The sequence below is a fragment of the Rhipicephalus sanguineus genome, chromosome 5 (assembly GCF_013339695.2).
Source record: "Rhipicephalus sanguineus isolate Rsan-2018 chromosome 5, BIME_Rsan_1.4, whole genome shotgun sequence".
In the NCBI taxonomy this organism is placed as follows: Eukaryota; Metazoa; Arthropoda; class Arachnida; order Ixodida; family Ixodidae; genus Rhipicephalus; species Rhipicephalus sanguineus.
The window spans coordinates 184561406-184588327 of NC_051180.1; the positions used below are offsets into that span (position 1 = coordinate 184561406).

Here is a 26922-nt window from a genome sequence, read left to right on the forward strand (position 1 = left end):
GTCACGGATGTGACGTTAATAAAATGGACGCCAACGGGTCAGAAAGAAAAAAACCAAGAAAAAGATACCGCGCTGGGAATCGAACCCACTACGTTGCGGCCGCGACGGCAAGCGCCCAACGGCCTATCAACTAAGCTAACTCGGGAGATGGTAGACACGGCGCGAACGCGCCTTATATCTTTCACACATTCTCTTTCGTGGCGGGCGGAGCGGGGCGGTGCCGCCGTCTGTGAGATGTGAAAAGAAGTAATGCTTCACGATCGACACTTACTAACGCTTACTCCGAGATTGCACGCGATATCGGAGGTAATGGTTAAAGTGTCTCGATACCAGAGCGGTATAGACTGGCCGCGCTGGCGTCGCCGAGGCACCCTTGACGCAGTTACGTTCTTTGCCTTTGGCTTCGTTAGCGTGCGTCGGCTCATCGGAGTAGTGCAGCTTCCACGTGCACCAACGGGATTTCTCCGCCGCCGACTGCTTCAATTGCGAGAGCACCGACTAACAAAACTGTTGCAATATGCGTTGCAGAAAGGGCGCGATTTCGACGGGCGAATGTCGTGCCTTGGTGGAGCGAGAGCGGCGCCTGCGAGACAGAGGCCAGCGGGACGCGCGCGTTTGCGTGTCAGGCTACAAACCTCTACCTCCCGTGTTGCTGAAGCGCAGTGTGTGTTATGTATGCATGAGCACAGGCGTCGGCTACCCATTACTAGAAAGCGCACACCGTGCCGTTTCTCTCCTTAATTGACGACGCTTTGAAGAAGTGCATACCGGGTACCAGTGTTGATTATGAGCTTGTTGATATCATCCTTATGCGGGATTCACGATTCGCTGTGTCCAAGACTCCAAATATATGTTCACACCGTCAGCTACCACAACGGTTTAATCATGATCATGGGCGTTAGTCGTCGCGATAGAGACATGCTATCAACATGGGTGCATCCACGTCTGCCAAACACGAATATACATTCTACAAGCTCTCATATATCACTACACAATGAGCACTACTTCTGTGAAGACACGTTTCACTTTCGTGTTATACCGATTCCTATGACGGAGGGATCAGCCATGTTTTTTTTTTTTCAAAATATTGATGTCCGCTGCCTTCCATCATTTTATAACAACTCCATACAAACGCTCAAGATAATGTGAAAAAAAAAAGGATGAGGTTTTGCGTGAAATTATACGACATAAATGTAAGGCACGCCGTCGGGCTAAGAACACGGGTGGTTCTGCATAAACTTCGCCGCAAGTTCAAATTGCGCGCGGCATCACCGTTTTATCACTGCCGTGTCATTTCATTGTCTGTTTTTTTTTTTAGAGACAGTTTGAGTACCGAAGTGTCACACTTCACTCGATAGAAATATTTCGCTGTAGCGGGACCACGACCGTAAAATAAATTACACCATTTCCCGCTAAAGGGGACCATGAGGCGATGCGAAGCCGGAGCACTTGCACGATGGCGTTCCGTTGGTGTTCTTTGGGCATGCTACCGACCTCGCGTCGTGGAACGCGAAGAGGAACGCTACGCGCGTCTTGTCTTCCCTCTAGCCTGGCCGTTAATTCTCAGAGGGCGAGCGGGGAACGCAGTCGGCAGGCGTGCGAGAGGGGGCAGCGTACGAGAGGAGAGAGAGGGGGAGGAGACGCGCATGCGCTGGTGCTCATCGCGGCGTTGCGCAGGAGAGAATTTCGGCATGTCTAGCCCGTGTTTCAGAGGAAGAGTGGAAAGGGGGAGGGGAGAGGAGGAGCAGAGAGGGGGAAGAGGATAGGCGAAGTGGGGGGGGGGAGTGGAGAGGGTATGCGCATGCGCAGTAAGGGTGGTCACACCGCACACCACCACCACCACTGGATTGAACTCCGCCAATAAGATACTTCGCATCTAATAAAAGGACATCTTAAGCGCAACTAAAGCTCATCATGAACTACAGTGCCACAGTTATACACCTAGCAACAACGCGAAAGTGCAGGAGCCTCGTTTTTGTTTACCACGGAGTCGTTAAAACGCTGCATTCACACACAGTTTAATGCTCCTCACGTTTGGGACTATGCCAAGCGCACTTTACAATGTGCTTGAACCAGAAAGCGGCATCAGCACTGAAATGATTCTGGCGAACGAAGGGTACGGCATTAATACACAGCCCTCTCGAAAGTCGCACTCACTTATTACAATGTGCATGCAGCCGAGAAAGCCCATTTGCTTCTGTACACAATGTTAGGCATACGTACGAGAAGTTAAAATCGCGCTAACGTAACAGCACAAACCGCCCTTTGAGAATGTGCAGGACGTACGCGCACATGCAAATACGACGGCGCTAGCAGACGACGCAGGGAGCAATCCACACTAGGCGCGCTTCCGCCAGTAGCCGCCAGGCGTCGACTCCGCTCGATCTCGCGGCCAATAGGCTTCCAAAGCAACGTCGAGCGGCGCCACTCCTCTTATCGCAACTGCCGTCAATCTATTACAACGCAACACAAACGCTCAAGATAATGTAAAGAAAAAAAGATGTGGCTTCGCGTGAAATCACTACGACATAAATGTAAAGTACACCGTCCGGATTATTTTTGACCATCGTGGCTCTTTAACGCGTACCTTAATCTAAGTACACGGGTGTTTTTGTATAAATTTCCCCACGAGTTAAAATTGCGCAAGGCATCTAAGTTTTGCGATTTCCGTACATTCCATTTTCTGTTCTTTTTAGGGGACAATTAAATACCGAAGTGTCAGACGTGACTTGACAGAAATCTTTCTGTGTAGTGGGACCAAGACCATACACAACTATAGCTCGCGTAACCTATAAACGACACTCCTGAAGTTATACACCTAACCACAACGCGCAAGTGCATGAGAGCCTCTGTTTTTTTACCACCGAGCCGCTAAAAGGCTATATTCACATGAGATTTAATATTCTCATCTTTAGGACAACGCTAAGTCCACTTTGTAATGCGCTTGAACCACAGAGCGGCACCTACACTGATATAATTCTGTAGAACGGAGGGTACGACGACCACACACAGCACTCTCGACAAGTGCACTCACTGATCTTATTACATATACAGCCGATCAAGGCCGAATGCTTCTTTATATCGTGTTAGGCATACGTACGAGTGGTTAAAGTTGCACTAACGCAACGGAACAAACCACCTTTTGAGCACCTGCATGACGTACGTGCACATGCAAACACAACGTGGCTAGCAGACGACGCATGGAGCAATCCACACTAGGCGCGGTTCAGTCAGAAGCCGCCAGGTGGCGACTCCGCTCGATTTCGTGGCCAATAGTTGCACAAAGCGGCACGGGACACCGGCGCTATTCGCGCTATTGCCACTCATAGCTCCTATGGCCTGGCGATTAGTAATAGTTAAAAAAAAAGGGAGCCCTAAACAGGAAAACAGATATAAGTAAAATAGAAAGGTGGTTCCGTATCAAATATTCACAGGGAATAAGCATAGAAACACGATGCAGGCGGCACGCCTAATAGCTGACAATTAAGCATGAAGTATCGTCAACTTACCCGCTAAGGTAACACAATAGAAAATTCAGCACCTATGGAAAATTTCCTGACACGCCTCGTTGGGAGGCTCATGAGAAAAACGGAGTATTTGGTATAACGTTTCTCGAATCCCCTTCCTGACATCTTTAAGTGGCTCCTAATAATTTCTTTTATTATAATGCAAACTCAATTTCGCTATTTTGCTAAGCGGTAAGCAGAATGTTTGGTACTGTATATGTACTCAACGCAGACAGTTAAAAGCAACAATAAAAAGAGGGCTTATTACGGCAACACGTTACAAAAGACATATTGCAGTGACCAAACCGCTAAAAAACAATACAGAGATCTAGGTAATGTACAGAATTCAAAAGACGGACAGCTAAGAAAGCGCTTGTGCTAACATTCAAATTACGATTTCAAAAACTCTTTGAATAAAGATAGGAGGAAGAAAAAGATACGGTAAGTCAAGAAGATATCTTCTACTACGTAAACGCTTGCTCTATCAAATCTAGCATCGATGGCGGTGGTGCTAGAGTTCTTAGAATCTTAATTACATATCACTCACTGTCATCGCATGTACGTAAAACTTAAATCCACGAGATCCTTCAAATCCCTGATGTGTGAAAGCCATGAGATGCAAAGCAACTCCATTCTTGCATGCTTCAGACGTCTCTCGGCTGGTGCGTCTTGCAGTCTATACCTGGTTCGGGGTACATCGCTGCCTTCAACAACCCTGCCGTCACCGCCGGTACAGGTACAAAGGATCAAACATCAGCGGCAAACGTTCGAAGAAGAATAACCCTTCAGCTCTACAGACAACCCTCTCATAGTCAAGCAGTCCCGCCGGTCAGCGGGGGAGCGCGGCGTCCGTTAATCGGCGTGGCGCCGGGTCGCAAAAATGGAAATCCGTGACAGACGCACGACTTTTGTGCAAAGGGTCCTTCAGAGCAACGAAATGGGTTTACTGTGAGGTACTGAACTTTTTGCCCGCGTTTGAGGGGAAGTCATTAAAAAGGCGCAGAAGACTGTCGAAAACGACTCCCCGCTCTCCGTACAGCTGGGGCAAGAGAACGAGACGTCCCTGGACAGCTGTCAAATATGACCACCCCCTTTTTGGGCCCTCTGCTAGCACAATATAATCCTTTCAGCTCAAGCCGTCGCCACCGCAACGGTGTATTCACAATACCTTCTCTACAGCTTAATCCTGAGCGTTCGGCTAGTCAACAATAGTTACTCATTCGCGGTAGCATGTCATCAACGTGGGAGAGCGAAGCCCGTTAATGAGCGTGTCGGTGCGTCGCAAAATGGCAATCCATGGCACTACGCCTCTGTTTCTAGGGTATTTCTGACAGTCATGCGCTGCGCAGCCAGCATGGCAGCCTGCTAGAGGGCCGCCATGAGAGCAGCGGGACAGCCAGCCCAAATCAGCAATGTTTGTACTGAAGTGTCTTTTCGACTGTGGAAAGGAATTCTAGAAAAAAAAATTACAGATAATTTCCGGCGCAGGTGGCTGTTTTGGTCGGCGGTACATGACAGTACAAAAAAATTTTGGGGAGGGGCTGTAGCCCAGTCAGCCCCCCCTTGGCTACGCCACTGGGCACAGGTAAAGAAGTTTAGCGCACAATGGCGCGAATGGTGCAGCTGTTGCACCCCTGTGAGAACAATGGTGCTTTTTAACATGACAGTGTTAAAGGACCATGTCGCAGAAAGTGCAGTGTCGGTGTGAGCAGCGTCAGTTGCTGGTGCAAAATTGGCGTTGTCTTTGATTGAAAAATCCCAATGGATTCAAAGAATAAAAATTGGGGTTCGACCCGGAATGGAACCCAGATATTCAGAGTAGTAGTCAAGTATATTCCACCACAGAGCCACACCTGTAGGCATCATGGTAAGCGAGGAGTCGCTTTCACAGACGTAATGTGTTGCAGAAGCGAAGAATCGCCCCAGGCATCAATCCATGTGAATTGTGCAACGAGAGGATGGTTGAAAGCTGACAACCCATTACAAAGGGCTGAGCTATACACTCAAACCTCGATATAACAAAGTAAATCAAAATTGTCTTGTCATAGATACAGTGTTACAAATATACATTTATAACGACCTTTCCGATATAACGAAGTGATTGCCGTGTCAGATGTGACTTTGTTATAATGAAGTTATGGTGTCATCGTCATCATCATTGGCCACAGCAGCGAAAAAAGTGTGCAGCTATGTAGTTGTGTGTAGCGGGTACGTCGCCACTGTAACTGCAGTAGGCACCCTAGGAGAGTTTAGAACAGCCAGTGTCACACACAGACATTCGTTCCCTCACAGCACAGTTGAAGTGTCCACTGAGAAGCAAAGCATCGCAAGCGGTAGCTAAGTGGTTGAGCGTCTGCTTCCAATGTGGGAGGTACCGGGTTCAATACCCAGTGCCAGCTGGAGGCCACTGGTTTCCAAAAAAGGTAGAGGAGCACCCAGACCTGGCGCTCGGTTTATTTATGGGTACGCACCTCACCGAGTACCTCCGTTAAAATAGGTACGGGCGGGCTTCGTGGTGGTGCTACGGCAGTATACAATGCTTAAATCGCTCAAGGGGGCACACCACCTCGTGGGAACTTGGCGGCATGGGACCGCTATTAAAAATGTTCTATGCAATGTTCAATAAATTTAGTTTTTCATAAATATTTTTGCATATTATACCTTAATATGAAATTTTCAAGGTAATACCATTAAAAAGTACAAGCACTTAGCTTTATATTGATACATAATATTAGTACACTGTATCTATCATATTCATAACAAAAAAATGACTAAAACATACAAAGTGTGGCCAATTTTCCCACGGTCACGAAAGAGTTAAGAACCCAAAGCGACAGAGTAGCTAGCAGAGGTGCCATATTCCAGGCCCCTGGAACAATTTCATACACCTGGGGTCCTATTTTGAAATGATCACTATTGTAGATATTGCCGAAATGTCGTGTTTGATGCATGGCGATTGGCTAGTGAGCAAAACCACACTACTAATGGTGCCATATACTATTTCTGGCGATGTCAATATTGCATCACGGTGCTCTATGGTACTACCGACATGCCTGGAATAAACAAACACACTTTTTCACCAACGGGTGGTGGTAAAGCCTGGCATTTCAGTGAAATAGACAGTAGCTTCTAGCAATGTTTCAAGCGCGGCATTTTTCTTCACTGAAGCTTTCAGCAAGCATTACCTTGCTTCGTTTTCAGTCGGGTGGCTAGAATGGGGAGGTGTGAAAAGCGAGCCGTTTCCCTTGCCTAGAGGTGTCGCCTTCTGCGATCCCTCCACTAGGCCGAGATATAGCGCGACAGTCGGAGGCGCTGCCTGCTAGCATGGGGGAGATGGCAGTGTAGGCCATTTGCGAAGAAAGCTTCTCACCTTTGTCAGCGTTCTATGTGTGGTTTTACGTGTTCTTTGTGGTAGTGTGCCTTGAGAGGAATGGCGTCTACACAATGAAGAAAACACAGAGACCAAGCTTTGTGCCAGGCGCTGCAATTCGGAGTACGAAACATGCCCGGAAAAGGTGTCACTTTTCCATGCGCCAGCACGCAGACAGATTTTCCATATGGAAGCGGGCCATCTGAAAGGCCGACAGAGCTATACAGGGGAATTTAGCCACCTGCGAAAAACGTTTTGACAATAACTAAATGTAGTGAACCCGTTCAAGTGTTGCAAAGGTTACGTTGTTACGTCCATGTGTGACAAGCATGGGCAGCTGAGTTACTAAGCGTTTTGTAGCCCTCATGGAAAACTGAGCAAATGCTTTGATAAATGCATTTTTGTGTTACTGTGGAACATGGGTCGAGAAAAAACAGTTGTCGGTCCCTTTAATTATGCTGCACCTTCCACAATAACACAAAAACGTTGAAAGGTTTTCTAATACTTTTTATATCTCAAGCAGCAAGAGCCAAGCCTAGCCATGGCATAAAATTCGGGACACTTGAAACCACCACACTCGGACCACTCAGCACTTCATTGTTCACGTTGTTCACGTTGCTACCTATGCTCTATATTCTTGTTCGGTTTTTGTTTTATTTATCATATTTCCATAGACGACATAGAGCAATGCAGCGACGCTCACATTGTGTATTATAGTGTGGGCTACGCATGCAGTTACAGAGCGCATTCTGCCATCGGGCTGCATAAATTGCAAAAATGCGTGCATCATGCCCATAAAAAACGCTGCAGAACAGCTGCAAAGTCGGCTAACTAGAAAACTGGCTACTTGAGGGCTGCTGTACCCATCTGAGTCACCATACAACATGTGTCAGCAGGCTGACACATGCGTTCCACACAGTGCGCTTGCATTCAAAGGTAGTAGGCAGTTTGTTCCAGCTCTGTAAGCGTAGTGTTGCAGAAATTTTCTGCGTAGAGCACGTAAGCAATTGAGAAAATCAGTGGTCAAATTCTTTTGCATCACAATCAAGGGTTCATTTTGTTTTGAAGGTGCTCAACCAGATAGAAAGCGAGAACACATTAAAAGAATTGAACCCACGCATAACCTAAAAGAACACCCACCAGTGTATTTGATCATAAAATGATGCTGATTACATTTTGTTGAAGCCATGAAACTAACTGCTGTCTCAATTTCTATACAACTTTGAGCATACTGGCTCCGTGACGGCGCGACCTCAAGTGTAATGCAAGTCCAGCATCGAGTAAACGGCAAGCAATAAATGGACAAGGCTACTCACCCTATCAAGTCACGTTTAGTAGTACAAGCTCATGATAATGTTAGAAAACATCGACAAGCATATAATGTGCCCACTGGAAGAAGCTTTCTTGTTTACTCCGTAAATGTGTAGATAAATCTTATGAAGATGAAGATCATCTTGCCTTCACCAAAAATGTAAACAGTGACTCATTTTGAAACAACACTTCATGGAAGAATGGTTGCATTATGGAGGCTTGAGTTATGTCTGCTTATTTCACCTGTTAACTGCCGAAAGGTTCACACTAATGCCGTGATACTCCAGTGCGGCATAAGTGCATCGTTAATTCATAAAATTGTTTATGTTCCCGTTGACAAAGCTCTTTTAGTGGTGAAAACCTAGCAACAACCGACATGAGTGCACGGGTGTCGGCAGTGGGGGTGTAAAAGGAACATTTGCCCAGCCCACCCCCAAGCCACACGAGCGCTCCACCCGCCCCCCTTCTCCAGCCGCGATGCAACACGAATTTGCACCTCCGAAGACAAAATCCTGCCGACGCCGATGCGTGAGCGCATTACTACCAAGCAATCTGGCGGTGCCTCCGACCACAGCGCCACCGCTGCAGGATCGCGAATAGGGGCCAGCTTGGAGCAATTCGTTTTCACACCTCCCAATTCTAGCCACCCTAGATTTCAGTGATTGTTGCGAGCCCGTGCCAGCAGCATGAACAGCGCACTGCTTGTGTGGTTTATCATGCGCCAGCAAGATGCTGAGGCAATGTCGCTGCGGCCATACACCACATCTGAACTCTATGAGTACGCCGTTTTAAACTTTCTATGAAAAATACATTCCACACAAACGTGTGTTCTTTAATTATACTGCATGTTCCACAATAACACAAAAACATTGAAATGTTTTCTAACACTTCTTATATCTCAAGCAGCAAGAGCCAAGCCTAGCCATGGTATAAAATTCGGGACACTTGAAACCACCACACTCAGACCACTCTGCACTCATATACAGCTGACGTCCAATTTCCCGGACGCCCGAAATTCCGGACATGCCTGATTTCCCGGACTCATCTGTGGCACCGTCAAGTTCCCCATAGAGTCAATGTATTAAATAGTCCGAAATTCCGGACGCTTATAGCCTTCGCCATCTGATTTCCCGGACTTTTTACTGTTAACTGCCAACCCAAAGTCACCACCGACGCCGCCATTTTGGTTGTTTTCATATCCTCGAACCCACCATACTCGCATCGCAGGTGTGGCCAGCAGCACCACTGCACCGCGCCGCGGCTGCCGTAACCTCGAAACCGCACGTGTCAATCCGTTGCCAGCCGTAGCTTAGCCAAGCCAAACCTCACTGTGTTCGTTCACGTGTTGTTTTGTCAGCTCTGCTGTCGTGTCTGCGGTTGATCGTTTGCTGCTGCACGCTATCTTCAGTGACCACGTTTTCTGACCTTCAGCATCCACCGAGTTCCTAGCTGTTTCGTGCTGTGCATTTCGTAGAGCGGATTCGCCGTTTACAGCGATGGCACTGACTGCTCCTTTGTCTTCGTGCGTGCCTTCGAAGCGCACAAAGCCCCCTCGTAGCTCACGATGGAGAAGAAAGCCGCCATCATTAAACAAGTCCAAAGCGGTCGGTCGCAGACAGAGGTGGGGAGGGAGTTCGGAATTTCGAAGCAAACTGTTCATCAAAAACAAGGCGAAGATCTTGGAAGTGGCTGCCAAATCAACCGGGGCTGGAAAGAAGAATGCGAGTCAGGATGTTTACCCGCAGCTCGAGGAAGCGCTCCTCGTGTGGCTCAGTGCCATGATTGCTAAGAAAATCCCGGTGTCAGGCGACATCCTGAAGCAAAAGGTGGAGGTTTTCGCGCTTCAGATGAACGTGGAGAACTTCAAGTTCAGCGATGGATGGCTTCGCAATTTCAAGAGCCGCAATGACTTGAAGTTCAAGAAGATGTGCGGAGAAAGCGGCGCCGTCGACGATTCCGTTGTCGCCGAATATCGGGATGGAAAGCTGCAGTCCTTGCTTCAGCAGTTTCCACCTAATGATATTTTCAACTGCGACGAAACTGGACTGTTTTACAAGCTGCTGCCACAGAAAACGCTTGCATTTGCTGGTGACCCCTGCCACGGCGGCAAGCACAGCAAGGAGCGGCTCACTGTCCTCGTTGGAAGCAACATGTCAGGCAGCGAGAAGCTTCCGTTACTAGTAATAGGCAAGTCGAAGGATCCAAGATGTTTCAAGGGGGCAGTAACTCTGCCTGTTCTCTATGAAGCTAACAAGAAGGCGTGGGTAACGCAGCAGCTATTCGAAGCGTACGTGCGCAAGCTGGACAAAAGGTTCCAGCAGCAAAATCGAAGAGTACTGCTGTTTGTGGATAACTGCGCTGTGCATGGCCACATCAAGGACCTAAAGGCTGTACAGATTGAATTTCTGCCGCCGAACACCACAGCAATCCTGCAGCCGATGGACCAAGGCGTGATTCGTAACTTGAAGCATCATTGCAAATCACGCGTGCTCAGTCGCATGGTGCTATGCTCCGACAGCGGGAAAAGCTACGCTGTTGACCTCAGGTCTGCTGTCGGCATGCTAGCGGAATCGTGGAAGGCGGTTACGTAAGAGACTCTGCGGAACTGCTTTCGCCACGCGGGCTTCAGACTCAACGCCGAGGCGGTCGTCTCGCCCCAAGTGGACAGCATGTGTGACGAACTGCCATCCGCGAACGTTGCCTTCGACGATCTGCGCGCTGCCGGCGTGTCGATTCCAGCCGGTATAACCTTTGAGGGGTTCGCCGACGCTGACAAAGACCTTGAGTTATGTGCGGAGCTGACCGATGACGAAATCATTCGTCAAGTTACGGAGGATTCCGACGACTCCGACACCGAGAACGAAGAGCCAGCTCCTACACAGCCAACGAGCTCGGAGTTGACGCGAGCACTGATGACACTGTCATCGGTGTACAGCGGCAACATGACGTTGACTGAAATTGAGGCAGACATGTTCGCGGGCAAGCGGAACGCCGTGCAAAAGAAAATAAGCGACTTCTTTGCGCCCAAGTGCTGACCTATGAGGTAGCGCCGGCCACGTCGTATTTTTTTTTTTTTTTTATAAACGGCTCTTTTCAAAGCCACCTAAACAATGCATTGGCTGAATTGCAATGGGAATTGTACTCCGGCCGTGACCCTCTCTGTCAGCGAAAAATACCAACCAAAAAGGTGCGTTTTCACGTGCATTCGTTTTTCCGGACTGCCCGATTTTCCGGACGTTTTTGCGGTCCCTTGAGGGTCCGGGAAATCGGACGTCGACTGTAGTGCACTCACTGTGATGTGAGACGTTCAAAACCAACAGTTGGTGCATTTTTTCTAACGGTTGGTGCAACAATGACGTCACGGGAAATTAGTGGATTCAGTTATTGAACATGTCAGAGTATACGTAATGCAAGGCGAAACTGTCGCCAAGAGTGATAACTTCAGAATGTGACCACTGGGGACCCTGCATATAATACATACAAATTTTGTGCACAAGTGTTTCTGCATTCTGCCTCCGCCCAGAGCTCAGCAGCCAGGGCTGGCAATGCAAACTGCAATGTCGTGTTCCGCTGTGCAGTGCCACAGGCAATGTGTCGAAGCGATGAACACTACCCCGAATACAGCCAAACCAACGATAACAAAGTCCCATTTAACATAGAAGATAACTTTATTATCTTCCATAGTAATTAAAGGCATGTATTCCTCAAATGCTGGTAGTAATGGAAAACCAGTGATAGGGCCAGTGCCTTGTTACATACTCGTACTAAATTTGTCTGTATAGTAAGCTTTGCCATAAGGCATTCATATCTGCATGCCTGCAGCAAATACCGATTTCGTGTTGCAAGGAATTTTTCCACGGGAAGGAAGGAGTCACTGACCTGGAGAGGCTGTCCCTGGAAAATACGTTCCAGCTCAGCAAAAATGGCCTCGCGGTCTTCTTCCTCATCGAGGAGGAAGCATCCACTGTCGACGCGCTCCCTTGGCTCCTCGCTTTTGCTCTCTTCTTGGCCTCCCAAGATGTGCTCTCCTGCAAGCACGGGCCACACAGGGTTAGTAGACAAAAAATTATTCCGGTTACCCACACTACTGCCAGGTAAATTAATAATATTTGTCACAATTAATAATACTTGTCACACATGGATGAGCAGAACTGTGTTCCCATCTTTTTCACAATACTAAATTGCTGTTCTCACTCTGCGTTTCCACGGGGTATTGACAAAACACTCGGCATCACTTGGGCAACGTGGCTAAGCTTGAACACCTGGACTTCTTGACTGCAAGACAGCCATCCACCGACTGTCACCACTTAATGTTTCTGCAGAAATCCTGTAAACACGTAGCTTTACAAACTCCATTTCTAAAGCACCAAGAGCTTCAATGTGAGTTTCTGCTACATGCTGCCGCAGCATGGCTGGACAAAGCTCCACAAAGAACAGCGCATGTCTTAAAAATTACACCATCTCCCACTCAAGGTAACCATGAGGGGATGCGAAGCAGCATTGGGGGCGCACACCAAGAGTTAGGGCATTGCCTTAAAGAATCTGTGCTAGCCTTTTGGAATGTGGAAGAAAGAGGGAGGTTTGGTCCTGGGTTGCGGGGCTTAGTGGATTGGTTTGTTGACAATGACTTCCCTGCCGTGGTTTCTGACAAAGAAGGGTGTTTCGTGGCTATTCCGCAGGATTTGTTTCGGAGGAAGGCTGGGGCGCGGTGGAAAGGAACTTCAAGCAGGTGTCTGAAAAAGCTTCTAGGTTAAAGAAGCGTGCCTTGACCCTTCTTAAGGACCTGAGCCTAGCACGTTTGCATTCACAAGTAAAAGGTGCCCAGAGCCTTGAGCTAAAGATTTCTTTCACAGCCAAGACACACAAAGCTGATATTCCTTTCCACGCTACTGTAACATAGCGAAACACTTGGCAGTATGTGGTGTCTGGTTTCCTTCAAAAACACCTAGAAGCGTTAACGGTGGTCGATCCGTTTCTCGTACGCAACTCGGAAGAAGTGGTCAAGGTGTTGGCAGAGGAGCGTAACCCTTCAGACTGCTATGCATTGTTGTGCAAGAGCACCTGACTGAACGTGGAAGCAGGGATCAACCCCTGCATGCTTTGTCTGCATCCCCGGGAAAACTGCGTCTTCGCCCAGCTGGCCCCGATATCTGAAACCAGTCGTCATGCCTTCACGCTGCTTAACGACTGAGAGCAGCATTCCTGGGGGTGATGGAAGGGACAGACAAAGGCGCTTCCACCAACTGCAACTGAGACTTCTAGCAGCGCACCGCAACTGGGAGAACTGGAATAGGAGCCAACACCTGCGTGCGGCTTCTGGCAGCGCGTCGCAATTTAGAGAACTTGAATAGGAGCCAACACCTGCGTGCGGCTTCTGGCAGCTCGTCGCAATTGATACTCCTGGCAGCGCGCCGCAATTTGGAGAACTTGGATAGGAGCCCAACACCTGCGACCGGCGGACAGTCAGCAGGACAATGGACGGCTAGACGATTTAAGGCCGTGCCGGTCCATGGAACGAGAGAGAGGGAGATCGGAGAAGGAGAACGACTCGAACGGAGTCGAACCAGCCGACGTGGTCGGGCTGGCAGTCATGTTGCCTGGTAGCAAAAATATGTAAATAGTTGTACATAAAATCTTTTCCTTCTTCACCTTGCCATTACTGACTACTCCGAGCACGATAGCGATGGGCCACGCAACCTCATTCCTAACAGTGGTGGCAGCGGTGGGATGCAACGACCTCGGATCCTACGCCGCGCACCCGAAGGGCCCTACTCCAGTCGTAACAGCATTTAGCGTAGATGTGGAGGACCTGTTCTATTCGTTGCTGCATGACCACCTAATGAGATGCGTGAAGGAAATTATCAATGAGGATAATGATGAGGTTTCCTTCAGGAACAGTGCTGGGATTCCAATAGATACCTTTCAAGAGCTGTTATGGTTTTATTTAGGCTCGACTGTTGTTTCCTTTGAGAAGGGCCTGTATGTACAAAAGTCTGGGGTGTGTATTGGCTCAAGAGTGGCACCTATACACAGCAGTATTTTAATAGTATACGTTGTTGGGCTAGTTGGTTCATAATCTTCAAAATTGGCAAGCGCGAAGATTGACAAGGACTAAGAAGGAAGATTATGAACCAGCAGTATTTTTCTAAGAAAAGTTGATCGTGCTCTTCAGCATGACTTAGACGGCATTGCGCGCCATGTGTTTATGTATGTTGATGATTACTTTGTGTTTGTAGAGCGAAGAAACTTCACGTGCTCAATGATTGATGTCCTGAAGTTATTCAAACAAAGGGGCTGGGGTCTGACATTCACATCAGAAGTTCCAAGGAGCGATGTCTTGCAATTTCTTGACCTCTCCATTAAATTCCAAACGACACACGTTTGCTGGGCGTTACAACCACGTTCTGTAAAGACGCTTTTAAGTTACAAGTCTGCTCATTCGAAGATTGTTAAGAATGGGTTGGCCATGGCGTGTCTTTCCGCAGCTATCAAGAAGTCCTGTGCGCATGCTATGCGCGAAAGCCTCATGCATCAGGTGGAAAGATTAGAAGCGGCGGGTTTCCCGTGCTTGGCTCTTGGGTCTATTTCCCAGCGTTTGTTGTGCCGCTTGAAGCTGGAGCAAAAGAATGGTGCAGGTGCTGCAGCCTTGCCTCCGGGAAGACGTGGCAAGTTTGCTGTCTTTCCCTATTTGCACACTGTTTCGCATCGCCTTAAAGGGACACTAAAGAGCAAAACGATTTTTCTCACATTAGTAAAGTAGTCTTCCACGATACCAAAAACACCACGCTCGCTGCGAGAGGACGCTTAATAAGCGAGAAAACGCGAAAAAAGAAAATACAGGTGGCGACGCCACCTTGGAATTCCCGCACCATTTGCCGTGACGTCACATATTTTTGATGGTGCCTGCTTGGGCCTACGTAGTTCCGAATCGGTTAAATCTAAGTACATTGTCCTCTGAGGGGGCCAGAGACTTGACATAACGAGGTTGTGGAAATTTTGTCGAGCCAGTGACGCCAAAATACGTTAAATGCTCTTTGAAACCTTTTACGTCACGAATTACAAAGTTCGGCGCAAAATTTAAAAATGAAACTTTGAACTTGGTTTTCTCCTCTAATAATAAAGCTATGGTGGTGAAATAAACTACACAAGAGTTCTCCGAGCACACTTTATCAATCTAAACCAATTCATTGTTTCTCTTTACTGTCCCTTTAAGAAGGTGGCTAGTCATTACGACATAAATGTCGTATTTTGTGCCGACAGGAAGCTCGGAAGCGTGTGCGCTTCCATTGACAGAAAGGTGCAAAAAAGAGAGTTCAGTAGATGGCGAGTGTTCCACGAAACATGCCACACGGTTCGTTGACTGCACTTGCGGCATTGTGTACACCATACCCTTGTCCTGCGGTAGCTCTTACATTGGACAGACGAGGAGGTGTCTCAACGTCCGTTTGAGAGAGCATGCTAGCTCTTTAAGGGCGCGCCGTCTTCACACCTTGCCCTCCATTGCCGACAATGCAGCTGTGCTCCCGAGCTGGACAAAACGGTCGTGGTGACTAGGCACAAGAGCCAGCGTACTCGGGAAATCGCGGAGGCATTTGAGATGATCAAAAAGAAGGACACGTGCGTGAGCTGCCCTTCTATCACTTTGATTGATGAGGAAGTGTCTTTGCTGGAAAGGGCGTAGTTTTGTTAGTATACACATGTTTTTATCTGTCAATAATCTTTGGCGCACGTGCGGGTTTGTTGTCTTTCTCTTTCTTAGACATATATATTTGTGATTTTTCCAATAAACATTCAGTTGTTAGATAGCGCTTGTGTCGTCATTCTTTCTTCTTTTCGTCCGTGTTCCATTTGCGCTAACCATCATGAGCATTTTCCAACTCGATCAATTCGCTACCCTCCCACTGCTATTTGAAGACATTCTCAAACCTTGCAAATATGTCTTCAATGAGACCAACAGGTGAGATCGCAGCACATGAATATGGGGTGCTTGTGCTTGCAGACATCAGTTTACTTTTTCAAAAACACTGACAGTGTTATTGAAGAACAGAAAGCACCAGTATGCTATACTGAGCTCAACAATGCAGAAACTCTTTCCAGGTCAGTTATGCAGTGCCCACCAGACCCTTCCTGTTCTGGGTTTTTATTGGTGGCTGCAACACCTGGGCCAAGGGATTCTTCCTTTCGCAGCCAGTAATTTTTGCTGTTGAGCATATTCCTTGAGTAGTGTCCACATTCGGAATGCTATAGCATTCGAGAAAGCTGGGTTCCTTGTTTAAAATAAAACTGTCCAAGCAGCTTTGGCAGACATTTAACGAGCCATCCGATTGGCACATGCGTCAGCATTTTCCTGCCCTCCTTGTCATGCATGGTCCGAAACCTTGGAGCAGAATTTTTTTTCTCTTGATGCTTTTTTCGAGGTGACAAGAGATATCAATAAGAATTTCATCTACTTTTGAGGGCAGGCACGATGCTGCCGCTGCAGCTGTAACATTTATAAGGAGCACGGACATCCTATTTTGATTACATGTAGCCCCTTGCACTCCGTCAACATTGGAGCTACGCTGTTCTTTTTGCCTAGCGTAACATTGGCGTTGCCCGTGCGACAATAGGCTATACTGCAGTCTGCAATAGGAATATCAAAAGAGGCCAAAGCATCCGTAACAAATTTCCTGACCAGCTGCTTGACCTTGTAGGGTGCTTAAGCACACCAACCTTCTCTCAACGAAGTACATATCCTGTGCATAATATGTCACGATGATAGGATGCAGCTGGGCCTCGCTATTATCTGCCATCCGTTGCAATGGCAAGAACTCTTCGTTTAAGTGCAGTCCCAACACATTTCTGCTAATGGCTGGCCATCTCAATGACAGTCACGGTCATTTTCTTTCGTTCATAGGTGTACCTTTCACAACGTCCGAAGTCAGAAACATCTTGCGGACAAGGGGGACCACGTGGTTAGCCGTTGCCAGTGGAAGGTTGTGTTTTAGCCAAGATGCCACAAACAAGCACTCAGTGCACACAACATCACTGTCACTGTGCTCTTTGCTGAAGAACTATCTCAGTTGCTGCTGCTTTTCTAGGCTCTAAAGGTGGCTGGTGTGCTTCTGCGATTGAATGTGGGCAACTAAATCTAAGCGAAAAGCTGAAGCCATGACTATAAGTTATGCAGTGTACTTGATTGCTTGTCCTTCTGTAGCTATACAATGCAACCGAATTCAGTTGTGCATTGCTTTAGGAAAACTTGAAGATACTTAATGCACTAGTGCTCTTTGCTTAAAGCCGCAGCTAATATTAGGCCCCTGCAACGCTGAAGCGGCCACTGAAAGGCTAACATGCCGAGAACTATGAAGGGTCTGGTGTTACTTGCAATAAAGAGCCAAAACACAGCATTCACTCACTAGATGTACAAGTCTACAACTGCCAGGGCACTGAACAGCCCCGTCAGCATAAATGGCAGCACTGCGGTGTTATAATGGCCAAATAAACAATGCACGTAGTTTCCCAACTACCTTTACATTATGCGATGAGCGTTGGATTCCCAAGAAGCCTGGATTGGAGTGGTTTGGATTTTTGTCAATATGGCCAGGACTACGATACAAACGCCCCAACTGTGATTTCCGGGTATTTTACTGTGAATCGTACAACCGTAAGAAATAGTCCTAATTCAAGATTCTCCATAATAATCTGGCAGACTCAGCAGGTATGCTATATGTTTGCTGCAGTAAGGCCAGCCTAGCACAAAACTGCCAGTTCTCACCTGTCTCCGAGTCTATGCTGTACTGGAAGCCTTCCCAAGGATTGCTGTCCTCGTGCATTTCAGGAGGCTCATCTTCATCTTCAGGCACTTCGGTACTCTGCAACCAGTTTGACATTTTCAAAGCATGCACACAGTATGATGCCTTCCTTCATTAAACTACGAAGAGCCAAAAGATGCACTACAGCCACATTTAAACTGCACCACAGCCTCACTCCAATGCACTCGCCATGTGTCTGTTAGCATCAACTCGTAAACTAATGGTGTAGGACTTATAACAATGCCTACCAGTTTTGGATCAGTGGCTTTCAGGCATTCTTCTTGGGTCTCACTCATGCCCATCAAAAGATGGTCACTATGTGTGCCATGCACCTGGACAATAATAATCAAAATGAGACTGCAGTGCACCTAACCATTGTGGAAAGCAGAGCCACTAATTGTGCTGCCTTCAGTTTCCAACGAAGGAATTAAACTCGGGGATTTTGCTTGCCAAAACCGTGTTACAATTATGAGGCACGCCATAACAGTGGATTAATTTCGATCAACTGCTGTTCTTTAAAGAGCGCCTCATTAGAGTGTGCAGGCGTTCTTGCACTGAGCCCCCATAAAAACGTAGCTGCCACAGCCGGGATGAAACCCATGAGACCACAAGCTGAACATCTCAGCCAGGCAAAAGAAAAGAGGGGATTGCTACAAAAGCCAAGCCACCTTCCACAGAAAGCACCAGTACAGGGATAGTAATATCTGAAAATAATATGCTTCCAATGTAATACTCTAACCACTGCCTTTATTCAAAAAGCTTTAAGCAAATATCCTGCATTCTGTGCCATATTCGTTTCATTAGAATGTCACGGTAAGATTAAGTTTTCGGTGCCAGTACCATTAAATAAAACACCTGGCATCCTTAATTGCTGGGCTGATGTCGCGTTAGATGAGAAAACAAAATTGCAAGCACGCACTGCAATCAAGGTTAGCTGTTGCAGAGAAACACATTTATGCTGCCTGCTGAAAACTAAGTGCCCTGATGTGGAAGGCAAATGATTCCAAGTATTGCAATTATTGATATAAATGCAAGAAAATGTTATATTGCTGTAAAAGAGTGCTATCAATACAGCAATAGGGCTTAAATCTCTATACAAAAGTTGTTAATATACAGAGCTCACATTATTAACAACACAGACACAGTTCATGCTTCAAGATTGATGTACGCACTGTCTTGTTGTGGTTGGCATCGATGAATTTTCTTTTGCACCTTTCCAGTGCTTCATTCTCACACGACTGGCTATCGTGCAGTGCAGCTTTTGAATTTACTTATTTTGCAGTGACAAGTGACTTACATTAAAATTTGTAGGCTTGACAGCTTCCTTGCTGCTGCTTTCAGAAGCCGCATGGTAGTCAAAGGTATCTCTTGAAACACCAAGATCCTCATCTTGCTTCCAGAGGATCTCGATGAGATCCATTTCCTGCAAGGTGAAAAAAAGTAGAGGACCACACTTTGATTGTATCTGGTAAATGCCTCAATGATTGGGATTTGAACTGTGGGCATACTTTATTAAATAATTTATTACACTCACATCTACTGCCTTTAAAGCATACTGGTTAAACTTTTCTTTTTCTAATCGTGAGTACACGCACACTGAACCAGAGGGCAAGTTCGCGCTGTTTCCACTTCCATCATTCAATGGCCATCAATGTTCTGATAGAGTTGTAGGGAGCTCCGGTGACCCGATAGACTATTGACACGATATCCTCCGAAACCCACCATGTAGCAGATCGTGCCTGATCGTTGAGTCAATCAGGGTGTCTACCAATTAAATTTTTCCAAATTCCCTGACTTTTCCAGATTTTCCATGACCATTTCAAGCTAATTCCATGACCGGTACGTCTGCTTGGAAGAAACTGCGCACTGGAAACAAATTCTTCAGTGGTAAAATCAAATTATGAGGCACTCATATAAAATGGAAACAATGCTGCTTTATTGCAGTCCCTTGGCTGAAAGCATCCTTTACCATGAATAAAATATTAAAAGGCACAATAATTGTCCCTCAACAAACGGAAAAGCTTGTTTATTTGCATCGGCAATGCCTTCACTGTTTCAAAGATTCAATCTCTTGCTGCAGCATGGAGACCTGAAGCTGTGAGTCTTCCATCAGTTTTTGCTTCTTTGATTCAAGCTCTTTCACAAGAGCCGCAGTCCTCTTCTTTTTTCTTTCAGCATCCAATACGTCCAACCGTTCCTTCTTTTTCCTCGCCAAGTCTTCTTTCCATCTGATGTTGGCACTTTGAACCATGTCTATCATCTTGTCTGTTACGTCAACTTCTGCAACACCACCTGCTGCAGACACCTCGTCGTACACTAACGTTTGTGCTACAAGTGACTCCTCCTCCATAATTTCTACAAGACATTCCTTGTTCACCGAAAATCCCCGCTCCACGGAAGAATTTCCATGTGAAAGGCACAGCACATTCTTCACAAACAGCAGTAGCTCTTCATGAGAACTCGCACAAAGTTCCATCCACAGCTTCTCCAAGCGCTCTCTTGCGCGATCAAATTTTCGCAAACGCACTTGTGCAGTGTTGTTCGAGCACACTTGTACATATGATCTACTTGCTCTCTCTCCTTGTAGGCCTGTAAGGCGCCCGTGCTCTATAAGTACTTCAAGTGCAACATTTAGCTGCTTCGGGCTAGCTTCCACAGAAGTGGTACAAATTGCTGGGTTTAAGCAACTGGCCCCCCTTGTCAGCTTGTATTTCAGAGGTGATCCTTTGGTTATCTTTGCAGAACAGGCCTTAATAAAGAAGATGCATTCTTTTTTGACACTTGCCACCGCAGTGTGAGATGGTTTAGTGATCTTACGCAACTCACTTTTGGCGGTAAGGCCTACATCAAAGGCAGCTATACCAATGATGTTGTTCGGGTTCTCCAGATCAATTTTCATCAGTTTTGAAAATGTGCCTGCAGCATCCAGCTTTTCCTTTAACATGATTCGTCCCAGCAGTGACTGCAACAGGCCGTACAGTGCTGTTACGAGAAAAGGCAGCATCGGCTTCTCAGCCTGAAACTCGGACAAAAATGGCTCCAATTCTTCTGAAACTGAAATAAAGGCCAGCTTTATTGGCAGCATCTCGTCTTTCACAACCATCTCGACATGAGCATAGCTGCCACACGTTGGAGGTTTCTTTCTTGACATGCTCAACATATTTGACCACATTTGGGAGGACTTGCAGTGCCCTAGCAAGAGCCTTGCCATTTTCCAGCCAGCGCACTGAGCAAAACTTTAGCGGAAACTGTGTGCTCCCTGTGAAATTGACATAGTCGGCTCGGCGTGCAGGGACAATCTTGAATAAATTGTACATGCTTCTAAGAAACACTACTGTGTTCCACTTTGTGACATTATGGCCTATTTTAAATGCACCACTCACAACGTGCAGTCCGCAGCTTCCTATGTCCACAATATTCTGATTTCCATCAGACGCAGAAAACTCTTGCTTCAATGACCTCAACAACTTCAAATTGACGTTTGGACCATCCATCGAACGTTGAAGTATTTTTGCCGTCTCAATGCTGTCATAACCTCTTTGAAAGCGGCAGCTAAATCCTCTGCGTGAGTGTGTCCTAAAAAACAGGACATCTAATTTACGCATCTCTAAACTACACTTTTCAGTAAAAAATAATTACAGCTCGCATAATCTGTGCACCTTGCCCTCTGCTGATGGCACTTCTAGCCTAACCAGAAGGCCCTCAAGCCGAGCCGACATCGCGGCCAAGACAAACATGCACAATTTTACGCGCGTGAGTAACGTTGTACTCGGAAAGCAGAAGCACCACCTATGCACTGCTTTTTTTTTTTTATATGCTTCTGCTTAGCTGTTCTGTGTGGTCGAAGGAGTGATTTTTTAAGCTTTGATCAATGGTAATGAATATTTTCGTGGTGATCTCAAAGACTACAGTCAGTTTCCATGACCTGGCCGTATTTTTCAGAAATTCCCCGACTTTTCCAGGTTGGTAGACACCCTGGTCAATAGACTACCAGTTGGAAGGCCTTCCGAACGCCTGTGTGACATGCGTATGACATACATTTACAACCTTGCCATTGGCATTTCCCCACAGAAAGTGAAGAGTGCTAAGGTGGCGGTAATCTATAAAAATGAAGACAGAAATGTTCTCACTTATATGCCCATTTCAATCCTCCCGCTGTTCTCCAAAAAACATGAAAAAAAATTATTCATGTTACATTTTTTTTTACAAATGTTCCATTATAACACAATCACAATATGGTTTTAAAGCAGGTTTCTCAGCCAGAAGTGCTCTGCTCTTTCAAAAATAATTGATTCTTAAAAATATTGAAGCCGAAAAATTCACACTGGGGATATTTTTAGATGTGCGCTGTTATAGTGGTGCTGACCTCGATCTAATCTAAAGCTGCTTAACAGTCACCATCTATAAGCAGAGCACTGTCTTCTATGCAAACTGTTCAATATAGTCTTCCCCAAGGCAGTATATCGGGACCACTTTTGCTTCTCATATTGACACGAGCCTATTTTTTTCTGTTACAAGCACAAATCATCCCGTGAATACAGCTAATTCAACATCACAAAAAATATACACCTGGACTTTTAGAAATGCTTTACTGAAAAACTGTTCCAAAACTAAAGCAGTTCTTTTTCGCTCCAAACCCCCACTTCATGAACTCACTAGTTCATACAATCTCACGTTAAATAACAGCAAAATTGAATTTTCTTCTTCCGTGAAATCTTTAGGCGTTCTTTTTCATGAACATATGAAATGGGATTACCATATGGACCTTTTATACAATAAACTTTGCAAGGTCTTGAGTGTACTGAAGAAATGTCAGCCTGCATTGCCAGTTTCTCAGTAGCTTTTGATATTTACTGCACTTGTTACACCACATCTACGTTATTACAGCTTAATTTGGGGTAATGGAACTAAGCAATCCAGAAATAATCTAATTCACAAATATTTCTTAAATATAAAATAATTAAATTAAACCTGCTATATGAGTACACCTTATTAATATCCTTTAAATCTGTTACCGTAAAAAGCCACAGTTATATACACAGTTTAGCTAACCTACAACTAAATCCTTCTATGCACCTGAACCGACACTAAGAACAGTGGAATGTTCCATGGCCGCATACTATGGTTTTCATGCCTTAGGTTATTGCTTGCCAAATACACTAAATAATTTCAAAATTACTAGGAAAATGTGCACGTACTCTCAAATACTTCTATTTTGAATGTGCTTTGTCAAATATGCACATAGTAATATTTCTCTCTTTGCATAACATCTTTATTTTTCCAATGTATAGCACGTATATTTTTGTTTACAGTGTCTTGAGATGCATTTTGCTTTTGCCATCTTGTTGCCACAGTGAACCTGGGGACGTGGAGCCTGTCAAGCTGTTTTAATGCAGCTTTTTTTCCCCATTCCAACCACTTACTGTGCAACTGTATGTGATAAATAAACAAACTCAGGACTCACACTCTAGATAACTATTTGACTTTCTCCAAAAATACAGTACTGCTCCATCTACAATTGTAGCCAGAACCAATGAAATGTTAAGTGATAATGGTACATCTGGAAGCTACCTGTAGCAGTGCTAAATGCCACATGGAATAGATGCTGCACAACACCCAACTAGTCAGCACGCTTATAAATGATGAAAGGCAAGGCCATTCAGGTGACATATGCTTTCAGGCACGAGGTTCCAAGTAACAATTTAAACGAAATGGTTTAGAAATGAGTCACCAAACTGAAATGGCAAGTAAATATTTCGAAAAATGCCAAGCTCCCACAAATTTTCTTAATACAAAATGTACAGTAGTTTAAAAGCTGTGTTGAAATACCTCAGAGAGACATAGACTTGTCGCAGGTTATTCTTTTCTACATGAAAATGCTGGCATTGTAATTACAAGGACCGCTTAGAAACGCTGATATGGCGCCAGACTCGTATTCGCTGAAGATACGCTGTGCGAATGCATTGTTTGCCAACAAGGAGCGGCATCCAAGGGCGCGTGACGTCACACTCACGCGGTGCTGCCCGTCCGACAACAAGAGGCGGTACGAGATTGCGCGTGGCGCATGTCCGTCGATCACGTGGTCCACCACGTGACACTTGGTTGACGCCATCGTTTCGTGATCCGTCGGGTGGGAATGCGAGGCACGCGGTCACCAGTGGACAAAGGTTACGGCGGCGCGAAACACAATCACTCGAGTCGATGCGCGCACAGGCTCGCGAGACCAACACGCACAGTGTGCACATGAGCCGAGAACTGTAGCTTCTCCATATGGCGAACACCGATTCAAGTCTTCCCGCGTCTGCGCAGCATTATCCCGATGAGAGGTGCGCATCCTGGCAGCGCTTCCACGTCGGGCATCATTGCTGCTGCGAGTGAGTCGCCAGAAGAGTCTTGACCTGGAAACGCGCAGAACGCGGCGTTTCGAAAGAGCTCCGACCCGGGCACGAGCGGCACTGCAAAACGTCGGTGGCTAACGACGAGCGATCAGGGCCGCGGCTTCCGAAAGCGCCGGTTTCTACCCCGGGCTGCAGCAAAGAGCGCGCGCCTCTCTGGGCTCGAGTCCAAGGCGAGCCGGTCACACGGCTTCCAAGGAAAAAAAGAACCGCCGGGGGCGCACGTTGCCCAAGCGAACCAGGTGTTGAACTCCGGGAGCAAGGGCAGGGCGAAAAACAACCGCCCCTGGCGTCGCCATTCCGCGATATGTCAAAGCGCGCAACAAGTGCCTCAAAATAAGAGACCCCGAAACGCTCATCGCGGGTCAAAGACACAATGCAGACCCCCCTCCGCAATCACAAAACTCTCGGCACGAGTTCCCAGAACAGGGTTTGGCCACAGCGCAGCGGCTGGCGACGCGGGATCAAGACGGCAGCCAGCTTGTTGGCTCCAAAATTAAGTTGCCAGGTTCACTGTAACGAGCCGGCGTGCGTTGTTCTGCTACTGACGTCGTCGGATTGCTCAAAGCGCGGATGAGTTCACTTGCGGTGGGCCAGCGTGGATCAAGGCCTCCTGGGGCCACGCGTCGGATGACGCCGCGGACAGCGCAGCTCCGATCGCCCACGTCCGAAATCGACGAGCGCTAGGGTCGCCGTCAAGGACGGTGCAACGGTCTCTGTTCCCCCCAGCACGCGTGCCAGCCGCGCCCAGACGAGCGCCTACGCGGGTTCAGTAACGACGGCGGTGCTTTGGCAGCGATATCTTCAATAGCCGACCACGCGAACCAAAGACTGCGCTCGAACCTCGTCTAAAGCCCGCCAAGCAGAAGTCTCGGGGCAATGTGGAGGCGAAAGGTACCTTAGCATTCATGGCGAACGTTTAACAGCAAAACAAAAACGAGCAAGTGCGCCGCACGCTTTGTTTCGACAAAGATGCAGAACCAACTAGCCCACGTTCTCAAACCCTTCCCGGGCCAAGTTTAAATTGGGCCACGGCGCTTACACAGGCTGAAAATTTTCATTGCGTTGTTGCCTACGTATTCACCAGGAAGTTATCAACCGGGAAAATGCCCCGAACGCCTATTCTCCGACGTTGGCCGTGGACAGCGTGCGGGGCGATACGTGCTGTCGCGCACTGAGCTGCGATAACGACACAGGCCGTGAAAAGATAGCGCGGCCACTAAGGACGTGCTGGGGGCCCGCCCTCGACAAGTTGTTTCTTCCATGTGGCGGAGCCAGGGGGTGAGCCCTCACCCTTCACATTTTTTTTCTCCCCCCCCCCCCCCCCCTTTTTTTTTGCCATGGCATAGAGCTCAAAATGACACTCGACCACATCTGCCTGAACGGCCCCCACTTCAAATGAAGGTGCCCCCCCCCCCCCCCCCCCGTCCCAAAAAAAAATTTCTGCCAACGCCCCTGCAAACGATCGAGTTCGTAAGGGGCACTGAGTTGCCTACGGACTTTTAATAATTGAACACTGCTCGACGGATTGCAGGTGTTTGGTTTAAAGTGGGCGAGGGCAAAGATGTGTGAGCACTTGAGAGTTTAATAACGTTACTTCCAATATTGCAGCGACTTTTCAAAGCGCAATGCAATACTTTGTGAGGTCGTATTCCCTGTCTAGAAACACGTGAATGATCTCATAGGTCTGCGAAGGCAATTTCGAGAAGAAAATACATGCGGTCACGAGACTTCAGTAAACTAGCAGATCTGCTTGTAAAAAAATTCTTCATGTCGTTTCTTCGTACCAGTTTGTATCAAAGTGCATAGCTGCACAATAGACTAGCGCATTACAGTGCATATGCGAAACAAGCGTTTACTGAGGAAATAATAAATGCTCTATAATTCTGTAGTGGTATCATCTGGTTTTGTTGAAGAGTTCAGATGCTTTTGCTAGGGGGCTCATATTCAAATAAATCGGAATAAAAAAATAAAATAAAAACTACTTTTCCCTGCAACCTCTTGCGCTGAATCCTACGAGGTTCGTCGCAATCATAAGTCGGCAGAAAATGTGGAGCTCACTAAGACTCACTCATGAAATATATTTTGCCCTTCACGCAGACTCAGCAAAATTTTTCCCAGCCGGACTCAAACTCACCAAAATATTACTCACTCAGACTTAGGATCACGGCTTTATCTGAGTCTGAGTGAGTCGACTTATGAGTCCGTTAGCACATAAGTAGCTTTTTCAACCATGGTGTCAACGCCATTATTTCGCATAAATGGTGCTCTACTGGGCGCCTTTTAATCTCGTGCCTTGAAAAATAAGTTATGAGTGGTTGCAATCCAGTAAGGACATTTCTATTGAAAGAGATTACTCACACGAGATATTTTTCTCAAGAACTACCCGTGAAAGCGCTTTCGGGGAGTGCCACCTGCACCCCCCCCCCACCCTATGTAATATCGCCTCTGATCAATAAATATTGATCTGGCGTATGAACAATAGTACGTTGAAGTATCAAAACTGTCCATTGGGCGAGTTAGTGTAATTCCATCTTGAACGAATG

General features: G+C 46.8%; 1 protein-coding gene and 1 long non-coding RNA gene across 5 annotated transcripts in view; one reads left to right on the forward strand and one right to left on the reverse strand.

Moving 5' to 3' along the window:
• Positions 1–20790, forward strand: part of LOC119394508 (uncharacterized) — a 48163-nt gene extending 27373 nt beyond the window's left edge. The window contains exons 2-3 of the long non-coding RNA XR_005184159.2: positions 12034–12237; positions 19785–20790. This is a non-coding gene — a long non-coding RNA (uncharacterized LOC119394508). The remainder of the gene's footprint in view (positions 1–12033; positions 12238–19784) is intronic.
• Positions 1–26922, reverse strand: part of LOC119394507 (endoplasmic reticulum membrane sensor NFE2L1) — a 179391-nt gene that overhangs the window by 107953 nt on the left and 44516 nt on the right. For 3 of the 4 annotated variants that reach the window (XM_037661814.2, XM_037661813.2, XM_037661812.2), the window contains exons 2-4: positions 19279–19404; positions 17945–18041; positions 12067–12215 (exon numbers count right to left, since the gene is read on the reverse strand). In XM_037661814.2, the coding sequence (XP_037517742.1) occupies positions 12067–12215; positions 17945–18041; positions 19279–19404 (372 nt within the window). Of the gene's footprint in view, positions 1–12066; positions 12216–17944; positions 18042–19278; positions 19405–23994; positions 24109–26922 lie in introns of those variants that run through there. The other variant, XM_049415801.1, reaches the window with a different exon arrangement.